At 46.7% G+C, this 21,329-nt stretch overlaps 1 protein-coding gene across 11 annotated transcripts in view; it reads left to right on the forward strand.

Moving 5' to 3' along the window:
* Nucleotides 1-21,329, forward strand: part of NCAM1 (neural cell adhesion molecule 1) — an 88,345-nt gene that overhangs the window by 35,201 nt on the left and 31,815 nt on the right. For 7 of the 11 annotated variants that reach the window (XM_090123581.1, XM_090123573.1, XM_090123574.1 and 4 more), the window contains exons 2-10: nucleotides 8,795-8,869; nucleotides 10,381-10,599; nucleotides 11,161-11,304; nucleotides 12,148-12,285; nucleotides 12,758-12,875; nucleotides 13,233-13,402; nucleotides 13,528-13,670; nucleotides 17,525-17,554; nucleotides 20,864-21,014. In XM_090123581.1, coding sequence (XP_089979707.1) covers nucleotides 8,795-8,869; nucleotides 10,381-10,599; nucleotides 11,161-11,304; nucleotides 12,148-12,285; nucleotides 12,758-12,875; nucleotides 13,233-13,402; nucleotides 13,528-13,670; nucleotides 17,525-17,554; nucleotides 20,864-21,014 — 1,188 coding nt within the window. The remainder of the gene's footprint in view (nucleotides 1-8,794; nucleotides 8,870-10,380; nucleotides 10,600-11,160; nucleotides 11,305-12,147; nucleotides 12,286-12,757; nucleotides 12,876-13,232; nucleotides 13,403-13,527; nucleotides 13,671-17,524; nucleotides 17,555-20,863; nucleotides 21,015-21,329) is intronic. The other 4 variants (XM_090123575.1, XM_031599974.2, XM_090123578.1 and 1 more) reach the window with 1 other exon arrangement.

A 21,329-nucleotide genomic window follows, 5' to 3' on the forward strand; every position in this document is an offset into this window, starting at 1 on the left:
CAGCATCTCCTATCAAGCCCCATTTTAATGCAGTGGCAATAAACTGTTTTATTAACGTCGGCACCGAAGATTTACAGTCTTAATAGTGTTGCATTGTGCAGCTCAGGGCTACTTGTATTCGTGTTTTTGGTGACAGAGGGTGGCAGGGAGGATGGCTGAAGTGGGAAACTTACGTTTAGAGAAACAATTTGCTGAGGAGTGTCACAAATGGATTCGTTTGGAAGTTCTTTCTGTTGTTTGAAGTCATCGTTGATTGTTTTTTCCAAGTCAAAAACACACGGGGCTGTTTGTTGTTGAAAAAGAAAAGATAAATCTGCATTCAGCAGTCATACCTTGACTTTGGAAGCCATAGACGTTTTAGTGAAAGTTCTGCCAGTGAGGGCTTGATGGAGTTAGTAAGGGAGTTAATGTGTGCAAGAGAGCTTGAATAGACAGATAAACCTTCAGGGTATGCCCCGACCAGTAGCAGATGGGGTTGGGTAGAGTCCCATGTTGGTTACACGTTATCCTGGAGATAGCATCCTTGTGTTTCAGGAGCTGGTGCTGTCACACTGCACCCAACTCAGCTGTGCTGTGGGACAGCACTGTGCTGTGGTTACCAATGGGTTTGTTGTGCTGAGGGCTCTTGAAACCAGGAAGAAACACAGCCCTAAAGAGCTCAGCTGCTGTTCTGCTCAGTGTAATCCCTTGTGACAGTCTCTGCTTTCCTCTTTAGGGAATGCATCTCAATGGAAGAGATGTGATGTTTGAAGTGCAGAGCAGACACGGGGCATCTCTTGGCCCCGGGTGCTCTGTGCTTCAGCTCGTGGTATCCTGTGATTCTCCGACTCTTCATTTCAGCTTTGCTGTTCTCAAAATCTTGGTTACCACTCACTGTGTGGTATTGCCACAAATTTCAAGCCTTTGCAGTCAGGCTGGTCAGCAGCTGCTGAGCATTCTGCAGTTATCGGAGGAACCCAGTGAGTATTCTGTCCTTTCCTGCACCCATGACGTGGCTTTTTAAAAGCAAACACTGTGCCTTATAACAGCTCGAGGCTGGGTTCTCGCTGCCTTTATTCAGATGTACTCATTTAGTCTGGCCACAAAATAAATCTATAAGCCCGCTTTATTAAGAGCCCTGCAGGCCCCTCACGTTATTGCAGCAGTCAGGACGCTTGCAGTCTCGCACCTCGTGCTGATTTATTCTACTGAGGAGATAACGTTTAGCCAAGGCACGGCCATTCCGTGGTCAAAATCAATGAAGAAGGAGGGTGGGCAACTGGCATTGCTATGGAAACAGCCGCTGCATCCCTCAAAGGACGTGGAGTGGTGCAGGGAATAACAGCAGCACTTCAGAGGGGAGGAGAGCGGAGCAGCCTGTGCTGCACGGAGCTGTGCAGCATTGCTGCTGGCAGGCAGGAGCTGACAGCACGGGGTGCTCAGCTGTAGGGAGGAGCTTTAGAGGGAGCAGAGTGAAGTGGAAGCAAAAAATGTGAGCGAAGCCAAGCGATAGCTGGAAAAAGCACAAGTGATAGCTGGTGTGTATGGCTGCGCCGGGCTGGTTTTACTTCCCCAGGATTATGGATTTGTGCTTAAATTTTGATGGGTGTCTTTGGTGCAGTTGCAGTTGTTTTAGCACGGATTAGGTGTGTCCTCTTTTGTCTTGCCTTTGTGGATTTAATACTAGGCTGCCTCGTTGTAATCTTGGCGATTAGCTGTGGCTTAGGCTGAGTGACCATGGTTTACAGCCTCCACCTGTTAGTTTCCTTTCTACAAAACCGCTGCAGCAGAGCGTTCATTTTTATGGGCTGCTTTGTGTGCAGAATAAATTACACAGACAGAATGCTCGATGCCTCAGCTGCCTCCATCTCCAGGAGGAGGTACAGATCATTGCACGGTGCCACTGCATGCCATCAACCTGCCTGCGTGGGACAGGATAGCAGGGAGGGCACGGGATGGGAGGATCAGGCTGTGTCACACAGCTCCCAGGGCTCCAGCTGGACACCTGCTCGGGCAGGCACAAGCACAGGCTTTTCTATGTCGTGTCATTCAAAATCAGTGATCCTATGTGATTCCTGAGCACAGTTTCTGGCTGCGGAGGGAGCTGAGCCTTTGAGATCATGCTGTGTCTGAATATGGAGTGCCAGAGCATCACGTAGTGCCCCAGTTAATTGGCCAAGAGTTTGGGTGAAATGAGGTCACCTCTGTGTTGAGATGAATAGGAACCAAAAGCAAGAGCTGATTGCTGTGATTCGCACCAAGGAAGAAAACGAGCATGATATTGTGTGGGACAGCTACTGAGCTGTGTGGAAAGCTGACTGTTAAAGAATCACAGGAGGGGTTGAGATGGAAGGGAGCTCAAAGGCTGCCTGGTGCCTCCCTGCAGTGCACAGGGACACCCACAGCTCCAGCAGTGCTCACAGCCCCTCCAGCCTGACCTTGGCTGTCTGCAGGGACGGGGCACCACCGCCTCTCTGGGCAACCTGTGCCAGTGCCTCACCGCCCTCAGTGCCAAACCTTCTTCCTCATCTCCAGCCTCAACCTCCCCTCCTGTGGTCTGAAGCCATTTCCCCTTCTCCTATCACACAGACCCCACTGAATGGTCTGTCCCCTTTTATCTCATTGCCGCTCTTCTAAAGAACAGAGCTAAATAATCAGAAGTGATGGGCTGTTTTCTAATTAATATTACTGTGAGATGCATTTCAACGGCAGTTTCTCTTTAGAAGGCGGCACGCAACGTTACTTCTCCAGAAGAGGAGAAATTGGGTCTTAATCTTTGCAAAGTGTACTGCCTTTGGAATCTTGGCAAAAAACAGCAGATTGTATGGTCACATTGTAGGCTGAATTGAATCCCAGAGTTGTGGGATGGCGTGGGTTGGAGGGACCTTACAAACCATGCAGGCTGAGGCTCTGCCCTGGGCAGGGACACTGCTCACATGGTGAAAGTCTGATTTTTCAGCTCTTTCTCTGTGCTTTCTCTGCCTTCAACAATGAAATTTTCTTCCTCTTAAAGAAAAGATTCACAGGTAATAAATACATGACCTGTGGGTTAGAAATGCTGTATGTACAGCTCCTCTTCCATGCTGTCGTCAGCAAATGGATGCTACTGCTGTAGTGCTGAGTGCTGCCCTGTGCCAGTGAGTGTGCACACAGCTGCTGGGATGGAACAGCTGCAGCAAGATCACACTCCAATCATGAGCTTTTCAAATCCATTTTTTCCCTCTTTCTCAATATACCTACACTGTCATCCACATGTGTATCTATTTAGCAGAGGATGGTAGCTTAGTTTTTAATTAAAGTTGTCCATACCCTGGTTTGATGGATCCGTAAAACGTTACGGCTTATGGCTTACTCTGCCTCCGGTAACCAGAAATGTTTGCTATGGCAAATAGGGCTGTTAGTTTTATGATCCAGAGCACTAAAACGTTTTTTATCAAGAATACCATCAGAAGAGGCATAAAACTATTCCGTGTAAAACCACTGATATCTCCGAGAAGCCATATGAAATAATTTTGACGTGAGTTCAGCTTAGAGGAAATCTTGAATTCCGTCTTTGTGTTTTTGTGGTTACACATCTGCTCCCCCGCCAATCTTCCCATTCCCCAAAGGTATTGCAGCCCCCTCCTCCGGCTGGTGGCAGTGCATGGTTGTCATGGCGACAGGGCGATGGGATGGGCTGTGCAGAGCAGCTGAGCTCCATCCCTGCTCGCCTGCCCTCATGGCACAAAAGGAGGCAGCGCTTTGTCCTGTTGGGCCTTTGTTGTGCATTGCATCTTGAGTCGTCTGTAGTGGTTCTCTGTAATCTGCTGGATTTCAGGCCTTTACACATCCTGTCCTTAACACTGTGTGCTTTGCTTTCAGTGTCTGCTGTTTTCCAATCAGTTCTGTTTCTTTCTGGAATTTTGCGTGAGCTTCAGTAGCATGCCAAATGAAAGGCACAGTTTGCAAGAAGTGAACCTCAAGTTCATAGAATCATAGGATCGTTTGAGTTGGAAGAGACCTCGAAGGCCCACGTTCTGCACCTCCTCTCTGCCTGCTGCAGGCACTGTGCTTGCTGACAGCAGTTCTTTCTTGCTAACCACAAGGTGCTCCATCGGTTTTCTCTCTCGGGCTGTTACTGGAACCACTGCAGAAAGGCAGATGAGAATCCTGAGCGTCTGGGGAATTGTTCCGTCAAGCTTGAAGGTGCTGAAAGCTGCTTAGATCCGGTTGATCCCAATAATTCCTCATCTGGATGGATTGAAGCAGGATTCTTGGCAAGGATATAGCAAAGGCAACGCTTCATTCTGTGCTTGCTGTCACAAAAGCAATTCATCTGGCTCTCAGATTTATGGCTTGGGTCCGTGTGATGAAAGGTTCAGTGTCACTGTGTGCTCTGATTCAGAAAGGCAGCAGTGTGGGCATCAGCCTTCCTGCGTGTAAGGTGGAGCAGTGCCTGTGAAGCCAGGGGGATGCAGAACCAATTCCCAGCACTGAGCACAGCACCTCTGCTGCTCGTGGCATGTCACTCAGCAGGTGCAGCCTGCCGTGCTGGCCTTAGTCATAGCCCAGCAGGGAGACTTCCCTGCCTTGTACTGAAATCATGGCTTAATTTGGGCTCATTTCTTTGTTTAAATGCAAAACTAATTGTATTTAACTGCAGATGAATGTGAAGTTACATTAATGGTTGTTCAAATCAAAGGGGAGTTATTCAGTGTTATTTGGGAGCTGGGGAACTTTGTAACCAGATAAGAGATATGGGGGAGGGCAGACCTATAAAAAGTGTTATTGTGCAATTATGAAGAGCCCTTTTAATGCAGTTATTATGCAATGCTAAAAAGGCCCTCATTGCTGGAAGTTCAAAGTGGAATACAGATGGGCTTCCGGTGTCTGTTAAATGAAGAGTGGGGATAAATAGTCTCTGTTCCTCTGAACTGCAGAGCAAAAATAATAATTAGTGATTACAGTCCATGTCGGTGCTGAGTTTGTTAGCCTGGTCATATACTAAGCAACGAAGTAGCAGGTAGGGAACAATTGTTGGTGTAATTTAAGGCATAGTTCGCTGTTAGGATGAACTCATTAATCCAGGTTACGAGGTCAACAAATTGCTTCAATCTGCCTTTATCAGTAGAACAATTAGGGTTGAATTCTCCCTGGTGCAAAATAAAGACTGTAGGTGAGCTGAATATGAATAATTCAGAGGAACGTTCTGCTCAGGTAATGCATGATTTCCAGAAGTGCCTTTCAGTCTTCCTGACTCGAGGGCTCCTGGATGCTCTCAGCTGGGTTCCTGTGTGCTTGGTGGTGTTACTGGGGGTCTGCAGGGCGAGTGAGCTGCAAGGAGTGTCCCTGTAGGGCAGAAGGAATTGAGGAACAGCTCTCTGCTGAGTAATTCACTGTACAGGAGAGTGAATCAGCAGAGCAGAAGGGTCAGCCCAGCAGTGCTGCTGTTCTGCTCTGGTTTTCCAGCCTGCTTAGTACTGGGGCACTGCCTACCACTGGCTTTGTAGTCACGCTGTCACTGTTTAACAGCAGCATTTGATGAGACACTGACACGTTTAGAAGACAAACCAGTGCTTCTGACAACAGCAGTTTGCTCAGTGACACCAGTGTTATGCAGCCTTCCTGGGAAAGGAGGATCAGCTGTGAGGGGCAGGGATGTGTCAGCACCTCCTCTCTTACAGTGAGCATTTGGGGGTTGGCCTTTTCTGCTTGTTTTAAAGCCTATCCTGTGAAGGGGTGAGTGTGTGCTAGAGAAGAGATGAAAGCAGGGAGAGCATCCTAAAATAGACACAGTTCATCAAGCAGTGTCAGTCTGTCCCAGAACCGGTGACACAGCTGGTGGAATGTCACCTGCCTCACTGCTCCCTTCTGAGCTTCTGACTTCTAATTTGCAGCGCATCTTTGTTCAGGTGCTTCATCAGAAAATCCTGCGTCTTGTTTGTTTGTTTGTTTATCAGGACAGCTCTGTGTACAGCTCTGCACTTGCTGTCCCAATCCCCCAGTTCATGCTTGTTTCCTGAGCGCTGCAAGGAGCCCCTGGCACGTAGCTGCTCGTTGCTGAAGCAGGGCGTTCTTTGAAATCCCAGGTGTGTTTGGCAGCTGGAGGAATGCTTCTGTGGCCTGGCGGCTGCAGGGCGGCATGGAAACACCCAGCACAACAGACAGAGCACTTGCAGTGAAGTTGCTCTAGCTGCATGGGAGAGAGGAATAGCTCAATTAATGGCTGCAGTCTAGAAATAAAAACTATTCATTCCAGCCTCTTGAAATTGACACTTGACCTGGACTTGTTAGGCCACAGCAATGCTGCAACATCAGGATCTAGCTGAAGGAAATCCAGAAATTGATTACATTTTCTGCCTAATGTATGATTGTATATGAACAGGAAAATGGGGAGCTATCATAGAGCCACAGAACAGCTCAGGTTGGAGGGGAGCTTAGAGCCCACCCAGAGCCACCCCCGGCCGTGGGCACGGCTGCCCCCCACCAGCTCAGGCTGCCCAGGGCCCCATCCCACCTGGCCTTGAGTGCCTGCAGGGATCACAGAATCACAGAATTGCCAGGGTTGGAAGGGACCTCAAGGATCATGAATCTCCAACCCCCTGCCACACGCAGGGCCACCAACCTTCCCACCTAATGCTAGACCAGGCTGCCCAGGGCCCCATCCAACCTGGCCTTAAACACCTCCAGGGACGGGGCATCCACAACCTCTCTGGGCAGCTGTTCCAGCACCTCACCACTCTCTCTGTAAAGAATTTCCCCCTGACGCCCAACCTAAATCTCCCTTCCCTCAGCTTAAAACCATTTCCCCTTGTCCTGCTGTCACTCACCCTTTCAAAGAGTTGATTCCCCTCCTGTTTGTAGGCTCCCTTTAGGTACTGAAATGCTGCAATGAGGTCACCCCGCAGCCTTCTTTTCTCCAGGCTGAACAAGCCCAGCTCCTTCAGCCTGTCCTCATAGGGGAGGTGCTCCAGTCCCCTGATCATCTTCGTGGCCCTCCTCTGGACCCTCTCCAACAGCTCCATGTCTTTCTTGTACTGGGGGCTCCACACTTGGACGCAGTACTGCAGATGGGGCCTCACAAGAGCAGAGTAGAAGGGAACAATCACCTCCCTGTCCCTGCTGGTCACCCCTCTTTTGATGGAGCCCAGGATCCCATTTGCCTTCTGAGCCGCAAGGGCACAGTGCTGGCTCATGTTAAGTTTTTCATCTACCAAGACCCCCAGGTCCTTCTCCACAGGGCTGCTCTCAAGGACCGCTCCTTCCAGTCTGTGGAGATCATCTGTTCCAACCCTGTGCTAAAGCTGTTCCACCTAAAGCATGTTGTGGGCTGAAAGGATTTAGGGAACAAGAAATGAACAACAAGAAGTATACCTACAAAAGGAGGCCATTTAGTCCTTGTTGCAGTGAACCTAATAAACCTTTAGCCTTTTATTATATTTGGTTCTTTGTATTTGCAGCTCTGTCTGGGAGTGAATTATACTGAAGTAGTATAGTTGAGAGGAATTAGATTAGCCAGCAATAAAACAGGCTGAATACAAGAGCTGAAAGGGCTATGTGTGCTTCACTGAAAACAGCAGGGAGAGAGAGAGTGCCCTCAGACAAAACATAGGAGTAAAATAAAGATGTCCTAAGGGAGATCTCAAAGGCCTAAGAATTATGTTCATTTCTTTCTGGAATTATTATCTAACTGAAATTATTAAAGTGATTCTTTAGGGATGGGGCTGCAGTCAGTTGCAGGGAGCATAGAAGTGCAGCATCTTTTGCTGAGTCCGGGTTACAAGCAAACAGGCAATAGGTGCTTCACCCAGAAGTGTTAATCATGGGCTCACCAAGGTTGGAAAACACCTCAGAGATCACCCAGTCCAACTGTCTGCCTATCACCGCTATTTCCCCACTAAACCACGTCCTTAGTACCAGATCTAAATGTTTCTTGGACACCTGTAGGGACGGTGACACCACGACCTCCATGGGCAGCCCGTTCCAATGCCCAGCCACTCTTTCCTAACATTCAGCCTGAACTCGCTCAGTGCAATTGAGGCCATCTTTCCATGCGGGAGAATTATTTCTGCTGCCACAAATAAGAACACAGCCCTAGCCTGAAAGCCAAGAATTGATGATCTCCTATGAGAAGACAGCAGAAGAGACCAAAATATTGCTACTGCTTTTCTGCAGGACAGAGTAAGGGGAAGTGTGCCTGGATTAACTTGGAAGTAAGTCTCAGCCACTCCTGTGAAGGCAGAAAGGACCAGATGTCAGTGGTTGTTGTCGGTGTTTTGGAGATTTCTTTCTTAATGCAGGCATGCTCTGGCTGCTGTAGATATCCATCTGGGGTTCATTGGCTGTTTGGACTTGGGTTTCTGCCTGGAAAATGCTGCAGAGAACCCAGAGTATGCCAGTGACTCGCAGCCATGACTGATGGTTGGGCTTGTAAGAATGTGGTATCAGAGCAAGAAGTCAGCTCCAAACAAAGAGAATGGCTGCACAGTGCTGCCAGAACAGGTTTGTGAGCCAGTTCCAGTCAGTATTCAGGGGTGTGCTTAAAGGCTGTGTGCCATCACAGCTCCTAGTGTTGTACTGTGGGTAGGGATTTGAAGGGAAATCGGCCCTTTCTGTATCATTTGGTGTGGCTTTATGTTGGGCTGGAAGTGAGTCTGAATGTTTGCAGGTTTCCCAGGGGTCTGTGGCACGATCTGCTCAGATACGTACTGATAAAGAGCCAAATGTGCTCCACCCAATGCTCTTCTATCGGATGAGTTGGAATCCTGGCCAAGCTTCTTTGCTGAAGACAGCTGCTGTTCTCTAAACCTCTTCTGTGTGCTCCTTTCTTTTGCAGCCTCTCTACAAGTGGATATTGTTCCAAGTCAGGGAGAGATCAGCGTTGGAGAATCCAAGTTCTTCTTATGTCAAGGTGAGTTCTGGCGTATGGCATCGGGTGTCTGCACGTCTGGGATTGCTGGGAAGGCCGATCTGCACGTTAGGTCTGAGATAACAGCTCTGCTGCTAAGTCAGGCTGTAAGGTTTCTTGCTTTCTTTCTCATAAGCCCTCACATTTGACTTAAGTAGCAAAGGCAACGTGTGGTGTTTGCTGGGAAGAGTAAATACACTCTCCCTTGAGAGCTGGCAGCAGAAAGCAGCTCCAGCAAACAGCTTTTAAAATGGGAAAAGAAACAAAACAGCAAATGAAGTGTTGCCTTTGCTGGAGCAATAGCCACAACAATGGCACTTTGTGTTGTTCCACAGCTCTTTGGTCTTTTGAGTTTAGAATTAAGCTTGATTTTTGGTTGTTAATTTTTTTCCAAATTATATCTCTAGTCCATTGCTAAGAGCTGCAATGGGAATATCAGGTCACTTGAGAGTCATCAGCTCAGCAACGAAGGCTTTTAATGCCGCTGAAAATCTTATTTTTCTGTGACAAAAGTTAGTGTTTGTGCAGCTCCCTTACTGCACCGAGTGCTGCAGTGCTGACACACTCCCTGTGCCCCAAAGACGTTTTTTCAATTTGATGGTGTTTTTCAAATTAGTACTTGTCCTGTTCAAAGCAGCTGGCCTGGTTTCTGATGGGAGGAACTGCTACGTTGATACCCCAACGTGATAGCATCCTGGGGCATGACATACAGCTAATAGGTGGTTAGTGAACTTGGGGGCAAAATGCCATCAGTTCCTCAAGAGCATACCAACAGGAGCAGCAGTGAGGTTGTCTGATCCAGGGATGCTTCACTGCAGAGTAATTAGTTAATGCCAGATCTTTGAGAGCAAAAGCATACTCTGAATAAATACTGTTGTGATGATGCATACCTTCAGAAAAGTTTGAGATCAGTTAAAGCCCCTGCAATAATAGGAACCTGTCCCAAATAACGGAGCCACATGGGGGAATGCAGAGGGATGAGCTGCAAGAGAGGGGCAGCCTGCAACCAATTAGTGACAATACTTGCTTACATTGAATGCAGTAGAAGGTTTAACCTGATGAACACCAGAGCTGCTGCTACAGCAACATCACAATTTTGATACACAAAGGAGCAAATATACATATCTGTCAAAAATATGGCAGAACTGGAGCAGGAAGACATGGTTTGGTTTTTTGCTCTCAAGCTGACCAACGTGGGGCTGGCGCAGTGGAGGGGCTGGGACTTAAAATCCCAGGATGCATAGAAGGCCATTCTAAAATGAAATTGTTCCCCTTCAGATTTCAAGAAACAACCTAATGTAACCTTTGCACAATAGCAGCTGACCATTCACAGTGCTGTGAGAGAATTTTCTTGGTTTGCTTCTCAGCTACCAGAAGCCCTTCTTCCCTTGAGTCAGTTTTCCACAAAGTGTTACTGGTTGTATTCAATTCCCTACTGGTTGTATTTAATTTCCTTTGTGCATGTCAGCTGGGGACTCACTTCAGTTTGCTTTGTTTTCTTTTATTCTCTGCAGTGGCAGGGGAAGCCAAATACAAAGACATTTCCTGGTTTTCCCCTAATGGTGAGAAGCTGACGCCCAACCAGCAGCACATCTCAGTGGTGCGAAACGATGACTTCTCCTCCACCCTCACCATCTACAATGCCAACATTGATGATGCTGGCATCTACAAATGTGTTGTCAGCAGCGTGGAGGAGGGAGACTCTGAAGCCACCGTCAATGTGAAAATTTTCCGTAAGAGAACAACTCCAGGGCTACTTTCTGGGTTTCCCTGCACATGTATGAGGCAAGATTAGGCAGGGGGAAACACTTTACCTTCCTACCAAATTGCTGAAGGGGAGAAAAGAGGTTTGAAAAGGAGCGTTAAGAAGATTCTCCTCCTTTCCTGGTTTTGAGGAGGAGGAGAATGTTGAGACCTTTGCTTGTCAGGTGTTTACCAGCTTGCCTAATGCTTAAATTCTTCCGAAGGATAAGAGAGCAAAAGGCAGAAGGAGAAGATTGTAGTGCATCATAAATGTGTAGGAGGAGGAAGTGTACATGGCAGCTTCCGTGGGTGACAAACACACTGTGAGAGCTGGGCTGTTGCTCCCAAGTTAAATGGGGTTCTGATGTTGCAGTGCAGTGTGTTGAGTCAGGTGCAGCTGTATCCTCCTCTCTGGGGCATGCAAGTTTCCATAGAACAAGCTCTCTGGGGTTTCATTGCTTTTTTTTCAAGCTTCATTTGGGTTGAGTTGGGAACACAGATTGATGTGTACTGAAAAAGCTGCAGCAACTTTTTTCGTCCTTTGCTTTCAGAAAAGCTCATGTTCAAGAATGCCCCCACTCCTCAGGAATTCAAGGAAGGGGATGATGCTGTGATTGTGTGTGATGTGGTCAGCTCTCTGCCTCCTACCATCATCTGGAAACACAAGGGCAGGGATGTCATCCTAAAAAAAGATGGTAAGGTGCAAGATATACTGGTGCTTGTCCATTTAGGGGTCAAATATCCATCTCCCTGCAGGCTCATACCGTCTTGTTCTCCTCTACCCCTTGTACAGTCACAAGGAAGAAAGGGATGCCATTTGTATGTTACCCAAGGTCTTAGGATGTGAACATCATAATTCCAGGTGCTTTGATTTGGGAATGGTAGGGATATAATGTTCCCACGGAGATAACCATCAGGCTTTGATGCTGCAATAGAAATGCTAGAAGCATTTCTTGGATTTTAAAAAACAAAACCATCAGGACAGAAAAGCTGTATGTTGTGATGCACCTCTCCACAGTATTTTTAAGGAAACAGGCCTGAAAGCTCCTAGCAAGTGTTTCCCTTTCATTCAAAATGCTACAGACCGTCTTTCCCAGAGTGGCATTTCACTGGCAGTGAGGAGTCCAGTGCCTGCCTGCAGCTGAGCACTGGTACCTCAGCTCTCTTTCCAACATCAGCTTCTTACAGGCACAAGTGAACTGTAGTAAGACTCAAACTCTTCCCTCACTCAGCAAGAGGGGCAAGTTTTAACATGATACTTGTTTGATATTAATTAAATGTAAATGTGTTTGTGTATCTTCATTTATCACTCTATACTTTGAGTATAAAACTCTGTCTGCTGCCTCTGTCTGATTTCTTTGTTGTTAATGTCAGATCTGATTGCAGCAGTATCTCCATTTTATCATGATGCGAAAGCAAGTTTCATCACATTCAGCCTTCCCTCCAGCTCAGGAAGGGTGAGGGGAGGTGAAGAACCTGTTTCGTGCAGTGAGCTTTCCCAGGGATTTTTGGATGAGCCTTCCTTTTCTCTCTTCCAGTTCGGTTTATAGTGCTGTCCAACAACTACCTGCAGATCCGGGGAATCAAGAAGACAGATGAAGGGACGTACCGCTGTGAGGGCCGCATCCTGGCTCGTGGGGAGATCAACTTCAAAGATATTCAGGTCATTGTAAATGGTGAGTGGCACGGAGTTAAGAGCAGTAAGTGACAAAGATCTGTACCATCTACACTCCAGACTGCTGATGGAAATGTTATCCACGTTCACACACACAGGTTACTATCTTTCAGCTTACTAATCTTTCTCTGCTGTGTCAAATAAAAGCATCCGTGGTTACCAAATGTGTGCAGGAAATGATCATATCCAGAGTAAGTTTAAGTGCCTAATGACTTAGTGAGGTGTTGAGGCCTACAAGTGGTTTTGTCGACAGCACAGATTTTCTGTGCATCTCTCCATCCTCACACCAGTTGCTTTGGAGAACTGATACATCAAACCTGACAGTTGAAACCTGCACATGGCAGCTGAAGGGGTTTGAATCACTAGTGACATCTGTCTATATTGCAGAGATTTAGTTAGACTTCCAGGCCTCATTCTTGCTCACATCTTCTGTCTCCCCTTTCTAACTTCAGTGTGGTTTCCTTCTCTTCTAGTACCTCCTTCTGTGCGTGCCAGGCAGAGCACTATGAACGCCACTGCCAACCTCAGCCAGTCTGTCACCTTAGCATGTGATGCTGATGGCTTTCCTGAGCCAACCATGACGTGGACAAAGTAAGATGTTGTATGCAGTGTCCTGATTCTTTGTGAGCATGGATGTTTTCAATAAGGCCCTGGAAAACCAGGCAGGAGGGGAAACCTTTTAACCACAATGACGTGAATCCATTTTTCTCCCAAGAGAAGGAATGACCTCCTAGCAGGGAATTGCAGTTAGTTTTGGTTGTGAGTTAACGTTGATAGGCAGTGAAGCACCACACAGCAGCTCTTCCCTCCCACTGTTGGGAAGAGGTGGAGATACCTCTGACACTGAGTTTCAGTGTAGTAATGCAGTTCTCATTAACATAAAACCTCACAAGCAGCATTTGGCTGCTTCTCCTCCCCAACACAGCCAGTGTGCTTTGTGCCCTGCAGGGATGGAGAGCCGATAGAGCAGGAGGATAATGAGGAGAAATACAGTTTTAACTACGATGGGTCTGAGCTGATCATCAAGAAGGTGGATAAGAGTGATGAAGCAGAGTACATCTGCATCGCTGAGAACAAGGCTGGCGAGCAGGATGCCACCATTCATCTCAAAGTCTTTGGTGAGCTTTTGCCTGTTCAAAAACCCTCTTTTCCCCTCGTGTTGCTTGTTTCAGACATTGCTGTTTACAGGCGGGCTTCATTCTGAGCAGCAACTGAATGAAGGTTGTTTTATTTTTCTTTCCAGCAAAACCCAAAATCACGTATGTGGAGAATAAAACAGCTATGGAGCTGGAGGATCAGATCACGCTGACCTGTGAGGCATCTGGGGACCCGATCCCTTCCATCACATGGAAAACTTCCACCCGGAACATCAGCAATGAAGAGAAGGTACCACCACTCCCAAGGCCTGGTCTTTTGGGCAGGGATCAGTGCTGCATGATGGCAACAGGCACATGGAAATCATGGTGCTTCCCCCCTCCATAGTGAGAATGCTTGCGGTCCTGCACAAAGTAACTGCTGGAGGGCCAGTTCTGTAGCTGAAGTAGTCCCACGGGTGTCCTTTATACAAAGAGCAATTACAGTTTGTAACAACTGAGGCTGTGCTTTTTAATTCCTGCTTGTATTGGTCTGTGCTGAATTGGTTTGCAGAGCACTGAGCCCTGGACCCTTTTTGGAGGAGTTCCGTGGTGGACATAGAGATACAGGACTTCTGAAAGGGTTTCCAAACTGAGACATGGGAATGAGCACCCTGATTCCAATGTTGTCCATGCTGTCATCATGAAGATGATTTCACTGGGGAGGGTGGCAGGTGAAGAGGTGTGGGATATTCTTTCAAAAAATGCAGTGGACCAAAATGAACCTGTTAATTCATTCTTGCTCTTCTTTATTGTATGCTAACTCTACATGTACTTGAAGCACAAAAGCCTGGCTGCCTTTGTGTTCACTTGTTTTGTTGATCACATCAAAACCATTTTGTTCTTAAAAGGCAAAAATAATTAGCAGTTTTTCTCTTTTAGAAGTGTGCTGTTTCATTTATTTTATTATTATTGGCCATAATTGCCTTTTACCAGAGAAGACTAGGATGCACTTTGTTACTCTGTATATTGCATAATAGTTATGTAAGAAGCTGTCTAGGAGGCATAATATAGAGCTGAAGAAAGCTTAGACACGAGTTGGAGTAGGGAGTTACTGCTTATTAACAGTCTTACAATGACAGGATGCTTCAAGGCTCAGCTCACATGGGACTGTCAGGGGGTCTGACTTGGTATGAAGGTAGCAGCTGATAGCCTGGACGTCTCAGAGGCAACAGCTGTCAGACATTTAGAGGTAACCACTCTTAGTCATCCACATTCTGCTCCACTGCCTCCTAAACGAGCTTTTTGTATTGCCCCCATGATGTCAGCTCTTCATTGTGTGAATGTGGAACTTTTTCAATCAGGGTGCCCTCTGCAGAGAAATGTTAGTATCTTCTGTATTCATGAGTTTTTGTAGATCCCTGCCGCATTTCAGGAGAGATTCCTGTTGCCTTGCTTGGTCTCTTAGCACAGCATGAGTGGGGGACCTGTTTCACTTAGACAAGGCTGTTTGTGGTCTTTTCTCAGTCTAGAAGGGTGATGGGAGGAGTTAAATGCCTCCTTTGCTTCTAGGGGTTGGATCACAGCCAGGGAGAAGAGCTTTGTCAGGAAGAATATAAGACCTGAAATAAGGCTGAGTCGAGTAGAAGTCTGTAGGAGCGGCTGTTTGCAGGGAGTCCTGTCTGTCGAGCCTAATTAAGCTAACAAGACCTCAGCGGCAAAACTGCTAACCATTTTTGAGACTCATATATCCTATATCCTTCTTAATGCAATTAAATCAGTGATCAGTGTTAAAGAATGATGTTAAATGTTCTGGTAATATCTTAGTAGATGGGGAGAAAATCAAAGGTTTGAGGTACCACCGTGTTGTTCATGTTTGGATTCAAACCTTTAGGGCAAAGATTTGCTGTCATACAACATTCACTTTCTAGGCAGGATTTTCTTTCCCCTCTCTCTCTTTTTTTTTTTTTTTTGTTGTTCTTTCCTTTTTTAATTTAAACTTTTTCCCATTCTCTGTGGGTAAATGGTACAGACTTCCAGAAAATTCTCAGGGCAGAATAGCTCTGTTGGACATTCCATGCTGTGTACAGCCTTTGTGATGCACTTTGGTTGTGAACGTAGAAATGCATTATTTAGGAGAAGCTTTATCCCTGTCTGAAATTCTTGTTTATCCCTACTGCAAAAGATAGCAAGAACTATAAGACATAGGAAGTCGTTTACAAAAAGTCAAGCCATTTAAAGTCATTTAATCTTTCCTCAACTATTTATTGCTGTGCCGTTGTGGGGAGGAAGAATGTGGGTTTTTTTTGTTACCAGATGTAATGCTGATTAAGCCAGTATGCCATATTCCTCATCACCTCCACTACATTTCCTCCCCTTGTAAAAGATGTGTCAGTGTGCATAGTTTGGACCTGTTGTACATTGGTGTTCCTAAGTTTTAAGATTTCCGTGGCAGCAGCTGTACCTGTGGTGTGAGCCTCCCTGGCCTGCCATGCCAGCTGTCAGAACCTGCATCACATTACTGTTCTCACGATAGCAAGTCATCCTTCCCAAATGGAAGGGAAGATATGTGAGTTTCTTGATTCTCCTCTGGGGAACCCACATTGTACAGATTGGAGCTTGTATGTCTCTTGGCCTTGGTGAGGGAGGGTTAAGATAAAAACTCTCCAGGATGGAGGCTCTGGTTCTGCCTTCTCCCCACACCCACCAGCCGCAGTACAAAGAAGCAGCAAACTGGGGGAATGTGGGAACTGACTTCTTCCCTCCTTCACCTTCCTGGAGCCTGACACGTGCTGCACACCACAGGATAAAGGCACATCTCTGCTTTTTACACCTCTGTGCTATAGAACCTCACTGGAGAGAATTGAGAGGAGACTTGCACGGACATCAGTGAGGTGGTCCTGACTGGTTCTGGTAGTGACTGGTACATGAAAAGGGAATGGTGCTGAATTCTGGTGATGATTGCCTGTTCAGTTTTCAGGGAACTTGTGCACAAGAGGATATAGATGCATAGAAATTATGAGATATGGAGTTTGTGGGCAGAGCCCCAGCCCTCGTGTGTGTTGGTGAGCTTTGTTTTTTCCACTGGAGAGTCCACCTCAGGCCTCTGATCAGAAGTAAACAGCCTGCTTTTGCCAAAGACTTCATAGAAGTGTCTGTACCATTTGTTAATACTGAAGTCTCATAGTTTTCACTGCAAGCACTGTGGAAACAATACTGTGCTTTTTCTTCTCATTTCCTTAACTTTCATCTCCATTTCTGTAACATCACTCTTGTGTATGCTGTTATACCCACATGCCAGCAGTGCTTCTGCCTCACATTCAGAAATGCTGTCATGACTGTGATATTAGCAGGTGATTTTTGACTCCCGAATTGAAATGGATCAGGTTGTGATTGAATTAGACACTAGAAGAAGAAAAAAAGAAACAACCATGTTTGAAATTCATAGGGAAAAAGGGAACTCTGCAACTTTGGTCGTTGTGAACCAGAGTGAATATGGTCCACAGTGTTGCTGTCTGTCTCTGAATGGCAATGTGTGTTTCTTGGTAAAGTTTGTGCATGTTTGACTGATGCCTGTTTGCTTAATTGTCCCAAGCCCGGCAAGGATTGGTGCACGTAGCCCTAAGCCTGATGAGCTGGGTGTGATGGACTGGAGGTGGGGGTCAGACTGTTGCAGTGCTCTGCAGCTCGAGGGCTCCCACTCCTCACACAGTGTGCATGTAAACCCATACAAATGCATGAGCACATGGAGCATACAGAGTTAATGGCAGTCGGTGTGTCCAGGTGGCAACAGCTCAATAGCTTACCTTTCAATTAAGTGACCCTGGTTATCAGGATTATTTCCCTTGGATGCCTAGATGCGTTTCCAGAAAGGGTGAGATGTGACAAGGGAAATAGTCACTCAGTATTTACGAATAGAGGCAGAGAAAGGTTGTAGGTATTGTTAGATCAATTTTGAGGATATTGAATTTTGAATGCAAGTCTAAATGCAAGTTCTGTTGGGAAATGGAAATTGCAATCACCCCACACACGAGATACACAGCTCGGAGCCTGCATGCACACAGCCGTAGCGTGGTGCTTACACTGTGATACCTGAAAGCAACCTTTGATAAACTTGTATTGCTTTTTTTTTCTCCTGTTGTTGTGTTCTATATCTGTTCTCTCCAGGCTTCGTGGACCCGGCCCGAGAAACAAGAGGTATAATCTTATACCAGACCTTTAGCAAACTTCCTAGTTGTTCTTATTTTTGTTTGTTTTTTAAGCATTACAGATTAACAAACCTCTAGTCCAGCAACCACGCCGACTAAACTAGCATTAATAATACAAGTAAATTAAGTACTGGTACTGAAGAGAAACAGCTAATAGTGTTAGAAGTTGCTTGGCATGTAGTTCTGCATCACTGGATGAGCAAACTAGCTGTGTTGGGAGTGAGTAATCCTGGTTGTCATTCAAAAAAGGAAAAAAAGTGCCGGGGGAGGGAGAAGAAAGGGAAGGCAAATCTGCAACCTGACAAATAACAGCTTCGCCATTTCTTTCAGTGCTACAAGTGTGGATCATGCCTCTTCTCTGGAGTTTTAAGAGTTAGCTGCTGTGTGTATTGTGGGATAGTGCTTTTTTTCTGAGATAGCCTCTTCTGCTCCAGCCAACTCATCTGTTTGCTCATGGCACCTCTTCAGTTTGGCCTTCTCTTAGAGGATAACTGCATCGCGTTCTGTTTCAAAATCAATGCAATTAAATCTCCCCGAAGTTATATTTTTCCAGAAAATGCTCCCACTTACTGAATCATTGTCGCTTGCCTTTAATTTTCAAGGGTCAGTGAAGGGGAACAGGAAAATGCAGTATGGTTTGTTGCTGTTTTGTTTCACATTCATTACTGTGTTGTAGAAATAATAATCATCTGCCATTAAGTGCACCTCGTTGGTTTCACTCATAAAAACATTGGATGCTTAAAAACTCAGTTAAAAGCAAAATTGTACCTCAGCTACACCCCTGGTTGGTGGTGCCTTCCTGCTAACTGGGTGTTAGCTCAGCTTTGCAAATATGAGGAGCTGCAGGTGAGTTAGTGAAGTGCAAGCACAGCGCTGGGAGAGGACACCTCGCTTTCTGTCACTGGAGTTTGTGGCTGTGGTCAGGATTTCCAGGGGCTGTTCTGCAGTGACCTCTCCTGTATGGAAGGTGGGCAAGGAAGACTGTTAGATAGGCATGGATGCTTTGGCTTGTGAAAGGACTGAAAAATCCTATGGAGGGGAAGGGGGAAGGTGCATTCCCTGCCCATCTCATCTGTTCCCCCTTTTCACTGAAGCAGTAACGTCTGCTCAGGTTGTTGATGCAGTGTCTGTGCCACATGGCATTGTTGGAATTTGAAGAGAAGCACCTTTGTGCACGTCAGCACAACCTGTAGCACTCAGCAGCATGGAACACCATCACACACTTCTCTGGAGAGAAGAGTGGTACCTGCAGTCATAGAACTGTAGAATGGCTTAGGTTGGAGGGGACTGTAAGGACCAGCACCCAACTCCCTGCCTTGGGCTGGGCTACCCCACCAGCTCAGGGTGCCCAGGGCCCCATCCGTGGCCTTGCTGTGGTGTGCGTTGTTGCCTGTGTCTCTTAGGTTGTCCCACCACTACGGGAAACGTTGCTATGCAGAATTGTCAAAGCAGGGCAGTTAGGTGAAGGGATTACAGGTGCCCACAGCTCTGGCTCACAGGTTTCTACCTACCCCATGTCTCTGATAGCCAGGGATTGTTGGCATCTGATGGTCTGAAGTAGGAATGAAGAGAAGCGGTAGCACGATTTCTTGCGTGGAGATTGTTCTCTTTGAGTATTTTTTCCTGATCTTCTTTTTCCTTTACACTTGCCTTTTGTACTAAGATATGCAGCCACATCTTCAGGATTGGTTGTATTACTGATTAAGTTATTGATTTATCTGAACTGCCTGGCACTGTTGTGTTTGTATTGAATCCTGGAGAGGCAGGTGACACGATGTAAAGTCTTTGCTGTAGCGATCAGGGGCTGCTATTTTGCTATAGGTGTGGATACACTCTTGCCTGATTGAGTCAGAGACCAACAGAGTGGTCACCCGAGTCGTGAGCTAAAAGAAGGCGAGGAAACTTTGCAGATCTGAAGTCTTTACATTCATGGATCCTACTGCAGTAGTTTCAGAAGGGAGCAGGGTTTTGGCTATGTAAGATACCACAGTTATCCCTTCACCACTTCTAGGAAATACATCTTGAAATAAATAACAGTTTCCAGCAACACAAGGGACCAAGGACACGAGAGGGCATAGAGTTTGTGTCTTGTGGCATTGGCTGTAGCAGACCTGTGTGCTGGGTACAGGAGATGCACATACTAATTGCTTTTGTGTCTAAAGGCAACAACTTTATTCATTTGAAATTTGACTAGTTCTAATGGACTAGTGTTCAGAACTAGCAGAGGTAATAACTTTTTCTGTGTAGAAGCTTAGTCTCGCAGCTGTAGGCCCCCAGCTCAGAACAGAAGGATGCCTCAGGCCTGCAGGATCCAAGCACTTGAGGTATCAGAAACATATCTGGTGCTACAACTCAGTGCCTGTCTGTGTGATTTCCTCATCATCTCAGTACTTTCCCACATCCTTCGAGAAGCAGCGTGCTCTTGGGGCTCTGATGGTCTGAAGAGTGGCAGCAGGGTGCCCAGTTTGTTGGAAACAGGATGAGAAAGCTTGTCCAAGCTGACCATATTTGCACAAGGACCAGCATGGAGGCTGCTTGGTTTGGGTCCCTGGGTGGCTGCAGTCCCTTTGAACAGATGACAGCCCGGATTTTACATTCCTTGTCTCTCTCTTATCGATGTCCCTGCACTCTCCTGCTTGTGGGAGCAATTTCTGAACTGGCTTACAGTCAACAGAGTTTGCTCTAGAATTTTCTTAGAGCGTCACAAGAACTTGAAGCAGGCTGTCTTTAGAAGGATCCCATAGTTCGCTTGCCCTGTTTGCTGTACCTTGTTCTGTTTGGTGCTGTGCTCAAGTGAAAGCTCTGAGCTTTCATTTTGCCTGATTCAGCTCTGAGGTTTGGATCTCTTCTTACTAATGCCACTTCACGGATGCTGAAATAAAACAAGTATCTGTGAGAGAAGTCTCAAATTCTGAGTGAAAACGGTACTAGTTACAGAGGTTTTCTGCAAAAGCATCCTGGCAAAAATGCTTTAACCAGAGCTGGATCTCCGCAGTTGTTAATCTAAGAAGCAGCTTGATGTTATCCAGCTGTCCTCAGTCGTGTAGCAGCACCTGATACTTCGGTCCTTCATTTCTTTTCTTTCGATTCCCATTACCTGAGTGCTTTGAACTGCTGTATTCAGTCCTGAGCTGAGCTGCTTTAGGAAGTGCTGTGCCCATGGTTTCACCTGCCAGGTGATTGCTTCCAAGTGCTGAGCACTGGAGGGCTGCTGTGAGGTAGATCTGTGTTTGTTCTGTCCCTGAGCTGCGGCGCTGCCCAGGGCCCAACCCCTGACTCTCAATTCCTTTCCTGCCAGACTCTGGATGGGCGCATCGTGGTGCGCAGCCACGCGCGGGTTTCGTCCCTGACTCTCAAAGAAATCCAGTACACAGATGCCGGAGAGTACGTGTGCACAGCCAGCAACACCATCGGGCAGGACTCGCAGGCCATGTACCTCGAAGTGCAGTGTAAGTGGGTGAGGGCAGGGCGTGTGGAATAGGGCCGGGTGGGCAGGGGGGGATGATGTTTGCTGATGAGGTGGAGGCACCTACGAGTAGGGAAATCAGTATTGTTGTTGTTGTTGTTATAAGCAGAGGGCATGGGAAGCAGCTCAGTCTGCAGTAATGCTGTTAGAGTTGCATTTTGCTGTGTGCACACGTGCAAATGGTTGCACTAGTTGACTCCAGCTGAGACTCTGTTTGCATCCTGGGAAGATCATGGGCCATGGATCTGCCATGGGCTCATTCATGGAGTGTATCAGTGTTGCACTTCCCCAGGCGTGT

The sequence above is a fragment of the Phasianus colchicus genome, chromosome 23, assembly GCF_987193195.1.
Source record: "Phasianus colchicus chromosome 23, bPhaCol1.hap1.1, whole genome shotgun sequence".
Taxonomy (NCBI): Eukaryota; Metazoa; Chordata; class Aves; order Galliformes; family Phasianidae; genus Phasianus; species Phasianus colchicus.